The sequence below is a fragment of the Pyxicephalus adspersus genome, chromosome 1 (assembly GCF_032062135.1).
Source record: "Pyxicephalus adspersus chromosome 1, UCB_Pads_2.0, whole genome shotgun sequence".
NCBI classification, from domain to species: Eukaryota; Metazoa; Chordata; class Amphibia; order Anura; family Pyxicephalidae; genus Pyxicephalus; species Pyxicephalus adspersus.
This window is the reverse complement of record NC_092858.1, coordinates 67,256,072-67,266,334: the sequence shown is the minus strand read 5'-3', so window position 1 is coordinate 67,266,334 and position 10,263 is coordinate 67,256,072. Positions and strand designations below refer to the sequence as shown.

At 35.5% G+C, this 10,263-nt stretch overlaps 1 protein-coding gene across 1 annotated transcript in view; it reads right to left on the bottom strand.

Moving 5' to 3' along the window:
• OCA2 (OCA2 melanosomal transmembrane protein) overlaps positions 1–10,263 on the bottom strand; it is a gene marked incomplete in the record, with an annotated part of 91,987 nt that overhangs the window by 62,656 nt on the left and 19,068 nt on the right. The window contains 3 exon segments of the mRNA XM_072412868.1: positions 4,562–4,634; positions 6,101–6,158; positions 8,584–8,745. Coding sequence (XP_072268969.1) covers positions 4,562–4,634; positions 6,101–6,158; positions 8,584–8,745 — 293 coding nt within the window.

Here is a 10,263-nt window from a genome sequence, read left to right as displayed (position 1 = left end):
GGTGCTTAATAAGCTATCAGGTGCCTAAAGCGGATTCTAGTTTTCAGCCCAGATAGCCAAGCTGTAGCACAATGTAGTGTTATTGTACATCCCTTAGCACATCAACATCACTAAAGAAAATCCTAAACATTTTTTTTTTTTTTTTTTTTTTTTTTTATACGGGTTCAGTTCTGCTTTAATTGGCCTCTTATTTAAAGTTTATTTTTGTGTTTATATTTTGCACTCCATGGGATACTGCAGAATCTACACTGCGGAATACACTGTGCATTGTCCAAACTGGAGCAGATGATAGTATCTACTCATGTTTATGTATGGTCCACCAAGAGTAAGCCCATCAACTGCAAAAAAATTTGTTCTATTTCTCCATATGGTCATCATTGAAATTAAATTGTCTTTTCAAGTTTAAATAAGGATTTCCTCTAGTACTTATTTAATTTTAAAGGAATTGTTCAACACTTCGTTTTTTTTTTTAATAATTTGGAAAGAAAATGTGTGGTGTGTGGCTGCATATTTAAAGTTTTGCTAGAAATGTCCACACCATGGCTGTGGCAGTACAAAAGTGCTGAAGTTGTTTGGATCTACACAAATGGAAAGGCAAAGTTAGGCATTAGTTTATAGTGGAGTGCATGTTCTGTTGTCAGTGTTGCTTTTATATACAGGATACATCTATTTATAAACATTAAATAGATTTAAAAACATACATTGCTTTTCCATGTAGTCCCATAGGAGCTGTCTTGCTTGTATATTTAGATCACATATTCAATTCTGAGGTTTACTTAAGTTCATCCTAGTAATGTCATCAATATTGAAAACCTCATGGGCACAAAGCAATTTTCACAATATGTCATACTTAAAGAACGTCTTGTAATAAAAAGTATAACACTACAGGCATGCAGTTGCATTACGAAGCAGCCATACACATGCCATAACCTCAGCTAACCTTTGGGACCCTTTCCTGCTTGCAGCTGAAAAGCACAGCCATCCCTCATTAACTACTAAACTGTCATCCACAGAGTTTGACAACTGCATTGTTATGCTGTTGAGTGAGGTTAAGTGTAGTCAAAGTGTAGTTTCTCCTACAAAGAGGAAAACCACTTTCAGAAACAACCTGTCCCCAATTGAATAGAAGTTTAGAGTGCAATTGTGCCAGCGGTAGAAAGCTGCATTTAGCTCCAAGTCTGAAATGCCCCTTGTAAGCTTTCTCATCCTTATGAATAAATAAATTCTCTTAGCTAGGGTTAAGGCACACACAGTTGACTGCACTATAATCCAAGAGTATGCCTCATGTATGAACCCACAATATCATGGCATTGGAAATCAGGCATTGGAAACCCACTTCTAATCAGGTTTGTAAATTCTAGCTTTGGGGGATTACAAACTATCCAACGATTGTGCAATTTATAGTTACTTTGGACTTTTCTTCTTTCTTCTTTTTTCTTCTTACTTTGGAGTTTTCTTTTATGCACAAAAAAATAGAAATATACACTGACTTTACCAGCTGCTTTTTTAGAAGTCTAGTGGAATGTGATTTTCTTATGGCATGAAACAAGAGATGTTACAACAGCTTTTGTTTAATGGTTTAATTGTGATAAATGTAGTTGTGTCATGGTAAATGTAGCTCTGCTTCCAATTTTAGTAACAAATTAGCAAGAATGGTTTGGACAGGATATCTGCAGCTTTTGTCAGAGTAATGAAAGTGGAAAGAATTTTCAAATTATAGGCATGGGGAACGACTGCTGTTCTTTATACTAGTACGTTATAATTCTGGTTTAATAAGGAAATGGGAAAGGAGGAGATTTCAAATGTGTAAAAAATTGAACTGCTGAAATTGCTCCCATCTTTTAGGTGGTTTTACTAAGTAAAGGGCATGATCAAGATCCATCTTCTGTTGTGTGCTAAAATAATGAATATTTGTAAAAAAAATTTCCATTGATAGCAGAAGTTTTACTATTATGTGTAATAACCTAACCGATCATGGTAGGTTAGAATGCTGACAGTAACTCACAACAACCCAATGTTAAAAAAGGATAAAAAAAAGTGGCATGGGTTACGACATTTTGCAAATCATTGCCCATTTAACAGGCTTATTGAAGCCCAACAGTCAACTGTGCCAGATTTGAGAAAAAGAACAAACAATTATATATGATACACACAGTAGGTAAAGGTTAGAACCTTATTGCTTTCTGTGCATTGTGTCCCTTGTATGTACTGATTAACAGGGGATTCCTTCAAAACAGACATACAGCTACTAAAAAAAAAACACAACTTATAAAATTATTTATTTTATTCCATTCAGATCTACCAAGAATCTTCTCCTCCTTCCCATCCCAATATCTTAGACATCAGGAATTTTTTTTTAAATAACTTAAAAAAAAATGTTTTCATCTCCTAACTAGAATATCACATGTTCTTTTCCACATATACATATTAATGTGATACTAATATGATCCCAGCAGCCATTGCTCCATCTTTTTCCTTACACTCAGCAATGCCTGTGCAGTATAGCCCCATAGATTTCTATGGGGTGCATGGACTGAACACAAGACAAAGCCTGTGGTCACTAGGATCTTGGCAGGTTTGAATGTGTAGAGAGGGAAATAGTTTATGATAGAATAGGGAGGGAAATGGGATAACTTTGTATATTTTGTGTACAGTTAAGTGAAAGTCATGCTTTTACTGCTATCCAGGGCTTCATCACAAAGATTTCCTTTTACTTACTGTCCTGAAGTTAAAGGTTTCAACAAACAGACACATATATATATATCTTGGACTTGGAAGACATTACTGCCGTAATATGTGCGGCAAGCATATATAAAAGAATTCCATCAGCCTTTTATACCTTTTCAATAAATGATTCCAGTACAGCAGTTATTTTGTCACTATTTAAAAATAATTTTATGAAACTCCTTGTGTGGCCAAATAATTCATGAAGACAATGTTACATTTATCAATGGTCAGCTAATCATCTTAAACATATTTATCTAACATGTATAGAAACATGATGATAAACTGATGGGCAGAGTAATTCTTCTGGACAATATCTGACTGCGGAAGGTTGTATAAAGACAGATTAGATGAAGGACCCAGCCAGTAAACACGTCTAACTGAACAAAGAAACTTGGTTGATAATGTCTGTTTAGACAGCTCTATAAATATATGGATACATGAATGATACTGTAAAGCAGTAGGATAAGAACACAAGATATAATGGCTCTCTAAGGATTACAATTTCTTGTTCTGAACATCTGAAAACTGCCCAAACTATGGCAAGGATCTGTTAAATTGGACACAAACTCAAAAAGTGAATAATTGCTATGCTGTAGGAAAAAAACATTCTGTTTATGGTAATCAAGCATTGTTTCGTCTTCCTACTGAGAAATAACTAAAAACCTTCTGATATGCCTACAGCCTCATAGCTGTATATCTGTCATTACCAGCAAAGGGTTTTCAACCAAGTATTAGAAATGAACATTTTTTTTTCAGCTTTTTAATTTGTCCAATTACTTTTGAGCCCCTTAAATGAAGTGATTGTATAAAAATAGGCTTTAGTTCCTTACATTTTTATGCAATATTTTTGTTCAACCCACTGAATTAAAGCTTAAAGTCTGCAGTTCAACTGCATCTGAGTTGCTTCATTTAAAATTAATTGTGGTAATATACAGAACCAAAATGAGAAAAAAAAGTTCTCTATGTCCAAATATTTATGGACCTAACTGTAGGCTCCAGTCACTTGGCAGTGCACATAATTGTGCAAACATTGACAGTTCAAACATAAGCATGCACAGACTGAAAAAGGAGCTTTTATTAATAAATGTAACTGGTCAACATATTGGTTTAGCAGGTGTACTATGGCCCAGTTACTCCAAGACCCAGATTATATCACAACACAGCTGTAAAACATTCTTATTGTGTTCAAGCTGTATTGGGCATCGTCCTCTTGTTTTTGTCGATTCTGTTTGCAATCTAAAATGTTAATGGTAGACCAAATGTCTTCTAGTTTCATTTGTTGTGGTATATGTTTACCACATTAATAAAACCACTGCTCATAGGAGCTACTCTATATTTGCAAGCAGGAGTATGTATCCTAGTTTACAGTTTTCAGTTTTTGTAAAGGCAGTCACACAATCATACCTTCTCTTTACAGATCTCTGAAGCTATTAAAACGATTCATGTACAATTACACAATGTGTACATTTTGCTAAAAATAGGTTTAAAAAAAACACATTTATAAGTGGTTTTGAACATACTAATCATCATCCCCCAATTGATTTTCAATTCAAGACATTTTTTTCTTATGTGCAAAACCACCCACACACAAGCACACCTTTTCATAGATTTGGTGAAAGCAATATCATTTAGAGGCAATCCTGGAGGAGCAGCTTTTATGAAGCAAGTCATTTTCTTTGAAATTAATTCTGCAGAAAGGGGCTCTCAGACAGAGAGAAAATGAATCTCTGTGAATGTCACACTTCGAACATTGGAAGAACCATTATGTATCACCTTAAATTAAACCACATTACACTCTGTGATGAGAGACCATTAACAGCTGACTAAAGGATACTGTAGCTTTCCAGAGATGACAGGGCCAACATCTGCCATGGGCTGCCGTTATCAGGATAAGTGCTAAATAAAATCTGCAGCAGTAGCACAAAACACGCAATTAACAAATTATTTATGCATAGAAAATTAATTTTCAATGTAGTTACCACTGTACAAACACTTCTACAACTGCACTAAATAATAAACCTGAACTAGAATAGAATTCCTGTAATTTTTCTACCCAAAGTAAATGTTACTGAGCATAGCACAGCCAGTTAATGCGGACTGCCTTTGAAAATGCTAGTTGCTTGGTTATCACTCTTACCAATTTATTATTAAAATGTAACTGGTCAACATATTGGCTTAGCAGTTGCACAATGGCCCTGATACACCAAGACCCCGGTACACCAATTTCTATTGGGAGGACTAAAAAAATGAACATACATTAGATAAGATGGATGGACAATAAAAAAAAAAAAAAAAAAAAAAAGTTGTAAAATCTGGAGCTTATCCACATATTATTATATATATGTAAAACCAACAATCTCTATTTAAATAGGGTCATCTGCTGACTTCACACAAGTTCAGCAGGGATTCTTTTCATTTAAGTTATCTACAAGTGCCTTGCTTCATGAGCTCCTCATATGCAGGTTCTTAGCTTGAAGTAATCACCATTTTTTATTCTTAAATTCTTCACTAACCAAATACTAGCATGCGCAATTTAAGTGCTCCATCGTTTAACAGGCTGTGACCTTGTTCCAGGTGACTCCTGTCATCATAATAATCCATGAATAAATATGTTGAGTATCCTTAACAAGCAGTTATAGATCACATACTCTTAAACCTTTAAAATAAGGCACTTCCATGGAAAGTTCCTCTTGTTGTATTCTGTTCATACAAGACTAATCATGTCCAAGAACACTTATGGCTCTATAAAGCAGAGAACCAAATGTTCCCTCAAATATTCCCCAGTTGAGAATCTTCCAGGTCTATGTGTTTCAATGGCAGGCATTGAGCTGCATCGGAAAATGTCTGATTTCCTCCTTTATAAATAGAGCCCTTGGAGGATACTGTACCAATTAAAATGGGTATACCTACACTTAACAGATGGCAGCCAAAAACAAAACTTCACGTATTGGACAAACCCGATTCATTCACCTAAGTTATCATCATCTTTTGGTGGATATTCATGTACAAACTTTCACTATTCTGGTGCTCAAGACTGCCAAAGTGATTTAACAGCCAATATTTATACAATGTGTTTGGTTTATTGTTCTTTTTAATACTACAATTATTAATATTGGCAGTTTTGTTTGTTTCATATACTCCTAATAACACAAAAACAATGCATTTCTCATAAATACATAAAAAGTAAAACTTAGTAGATGCTAATGGTTTCCAAATCCATCGAGAGAAGTCTTAAAGAGTAAAATCCTAGTCCTGAGCCAATATACCAAGAGAGCAAGGCAAATGAAATGTCGGCTATGATTTCAAGTGGACAGTTTCAAACAGCAGAAAGGTGCTTTAGGCCATAGGTAATGTTTGCAAATGAGCCACTTACCGAGCAGGCAACTACAATGATGAAGAGTCCGGTAATCTTCAAGTTCTTTAAGAAACATCTTGAAAGAAGAGAATTTAACAGGAATAAAAATAATCAAGGCTAGAAGAGAATCCACTGATGAGCAGTCATTTCATTCCCTGACACCTTCTGCATTTATATCAGGCAATCTCCTGCTCAATATTTTCTCATTAACTGTGTTTTCATTTTCACAATAGACACATTACTTTAGGAACCCCCTAAGTATGTTATAAAGTGTTGACGCTTTCTCTTCTACCAACATCCCGATTAAAGCCATGGCGTGCCATTAACAGGTTCCCTACATGATGATTAATGGCTTGATCTATATTTCAATACAAGAATTCCATGGGAAACTATAGACAGCACAGCATTTGTTTACATTTTTTTTTTATACAACTGAAGTGTTTTGGCTTAATCAAAAGAAACAAAGGGAAAAAAATCAATTAACATCTGAAGTTAGTGCTTAATACACATCCTTCATGCAGCTAGGTATGGGCAATTAGTACAACTGTAGGGATGACAAGGCTAGAGGGTAGGGATACAGTTACCTTCTGGGAAGTCTAATATATTGGGCTGATGTGTGAGTGAATGGGGATAAAATGTATCCGGAACATAAGATTAAAGTAGGACCTGCAGATAGTGGCATATGGTGGATATAATGCAGAGGCTTGCTTCCACACAATTTTATTTGTGGCTCGGAGATGTTATGTGATAGGATCCAGAGAACCAAAACAGAAGCTAATGTGGAAGATGTTAAAGAATATGTAAAACCACAGCTTGTTGGTGTTGTTTGCCCCCCAAGACCAGGTTTCTCATTCTAGCTCTGCTCATTTTGCTACCTTTTCTCAAAGAACAAATAGCCAAAATGTAAAAATCACAGTCAGTGTTACAGATTTACTGCACACTCCCAAGAAGAGAAACTAGAAAGATTCAGTAGGAAACTGCAGTAGTTTTAAATCTCAATTTTCTATTATTAGAAACCAGCAATTTTATAATCTGTTACTGCCTATAAAAATCATAAAATACATTTATCTTTAACCTGTTCTAAGAGGAAAGCACTGGCTGCTTTATGATCCTTTCATTCTGGCTGTCCTACTAATACAATTGCTTCAGTAATTCGAGTTACTGGTTCTAGCCTATGTAAGCTGTCATTTCTGTCCTAGTTCTAAAAAAATACAGTTTGGCTGGTTAGTGTTTGTATCCTTTAGTACCTTCAGAGGGCCCATTTACATGACTATGCGGCTTTGGCTTATGTGCGTTTATGTTGTACATTACCCTGTGCTGCATTAGGGAAGCTCCCCAGTACTTCACAGTAATCCAAAAACAATAACTAGGCGCACACCACAAGTCATGCTTTCTTGCAGTGCATAAATATGATTGGGCCCCAAGTCACTGACCCAAATGGAGGATACCGTTCAGGTTTTCAGCTAATTGCCACACAACTGTATGCTGGTTTCAAATGTGTGGCTGAAATTAATGAAACCAAAAAAAAATCAGATTTACATCCAGAAGGTTAGTATTTGTTAGAATGAACTCTGCAGTGGCAAATTAGGTGTACTCCACTTATGTTTAGGTGGATATTCATATCTGTAAATATTTGAGCAATGTGTTTTTGGGTCATACATATACTGTATAATAAACAGAACAGAAATTTTCACTTTCAAAGCTATGGCTGGATTCAGTGCTTCAGAATCACAGACTTTGATTTCCTCGACTCAATGAATGATGGTGAAGCCACACCATCAACAAAACAGCCATGCAACAATTATTGCTAAATAGAAAAGTCAGCAATGGCAGAATACATTCTTATCTCACATTGACTGTATTTGAAGTTGTACCATTTTATGAAATCACTAAGCCAATCTACCAACTGCTAGTTTTAACCCAATTCACAGGAATTCTCCAGCTGTTGATGGTTCAAATTCAAAAAATATAGTTCAAGCAGAATGAAGCAGTTAAGTAGTGCTTTGTTTGGGGCCCTCAGGAGCAGCTTGCCATAATGTACACATTGGGCCCTGTTTATTAAAGATCATCAAGACTGGTAAAGATAGACTATCGTGGGAGAACTTTGGTGATCCAGCAAACCTTGAATGGATTTCCTAATCGTTTGCTATTAGTTGGACCTCCAGCACATTCTCCCTTCCGTCACCAGCAATTTCATCTTCATTCATGCCAAGCATGTACACAGAGCTGCTTTTCAGATGCTTATTAGCACTTTCATTTAGTGGACTTTATTTCCACTTTAAAGGAAACTATGTACACAAAAACAAGCGCATACCACATTGCTAGTACTGAAAAAAGATAAAAATTAGTGCCTGACAAATTTTGCCTATATTTGCTTCAAGGGTATAAACAAAACACCTTAAAAGCTTCCACGTCATCATTGTGCTTTTACGCCAATGTAACATTATTGTCATTAAAACAGGAAAACAACTTAAAGAATTACACTAAAACAAAAAATTTACCTGAGCTTAGAAGAGCTTAATTTTTCTTGAAGGTTGTCCAGCAGTTCATACTTCTCAGAAGATGCTGATCGAGAAAGGCTTCCAACTTCACTACCGAGTCGGCATCTTTGCTCAAATTCTGAAGAGCTATTCTCCCAAGATTCTCCACAGACGAATTCGGGCCTGCACAGCATTTTTAGAAAGTGTTTGTGACAACTCCTCTCATTAATAGGTTTTTTATGACTTAAAAAAAAATACAAATAATAAAACTCCTTGTAAACGTATATTCTACAAATATTATAGAAAAAGAATGGTTTACACACACATACACACACACACACATGTATTTTATACACTCTTTGAAATAAGAAAATGAATATAAAAGGGATGCAAAACATAAAGTGCCCTCTAGTGTAGAAACCAAATATGACATACAATTCTGTACAGTAAGAAATTGTTTTGTCACAGACCATTTCTCTTGCAAAGTCTGAAACAGAAGAATAAAACACTCCAGTGCAGCAAAAGGAATCGGATCAGCACACAAACACATTTCTTTAAATACTCAAATGCTTTTTATGAAGTGTACATCACTTCAATTCTAGGGCAGTTTTTTAGCCCACATATTTTACCAAGCGTTCATTAAAAATATCAGATTTACTAGATAAGATAGAAGTTTTCACAAAATGTTTTTTGCAGTGCACAATTTCTTAATTGCTAGGCACACAACTTCTAACAGAAACATGAATGGAGCCATATAATTAGGAGAAGAGTCACGGATACAATTCATTCATAGGTCGGTGTGAATTTAAAGTGTTGATACCCATGAATTCTATTACAACTTACTATTTCTGTGGCTGCTGAATTGGTTTTACCTGGTGATCTTTCCAGTAATGGTTTTCTTGGGTGACAGCATTCATGAAATATACAGTGCTTATAGAGGAGCAGTTTTGTCACCCTGGGACAGAAGTGTTCTAGGTCTATATAATGCCTCTTGTCTATAGAATAGGGGCGAGGTGTTCTGCAGTTCAGATAGACAAGACTGACAATGCTGCCTGAGAGACGCAATGACACATTTATCAGCACAAAAGGTTTCTGGAAAGATCAAAAAGTATTTGCACACAGAAAAAAATCCCAATGGCATCTTTAAAAAAACAAAAAGTAACAAATAAATAGTCCAATGTGATTCAAGCTTTGGATATTGAAGTTTGTAGACAGGTCTGCTACTATACCAGAGGAGCAAAGGAGATCAGAGCTGGACAGATAGAAGAAGGTATGATATGTCAAATTCACCTAATTAAAAAGGTTGGAATTTTTGAATTCTGACTATAAAACAATAAATAAAATACATATAATATAAACTATTTTACATTGCCTTTAAACAAAACTTGTTGGGTGGAATTTTATCCAAGCCATACTTTTGGCTCCCATACGGGAAGATACCTGCTGCTCAATCACCCCTTCCTCCTTGGGGACATCAAAAAATTGTTTGATAATCAAGTTCAGAAAATCATTCTGGATTACAGAAATCAGCATAGTGAATATATCTAAATGTTCTTTATACAAGTATGCCAAGGTTTAAAATAATGGCTGTCTGGGAGAAAATTTGCCATGTAGAGAAATACACGTGGGTTTCCTTGGAAACAGGTTTCCTGACACTTATGGCTTTTTGATGCTCACAGCAGCAAGCCAGTCATTTGACAT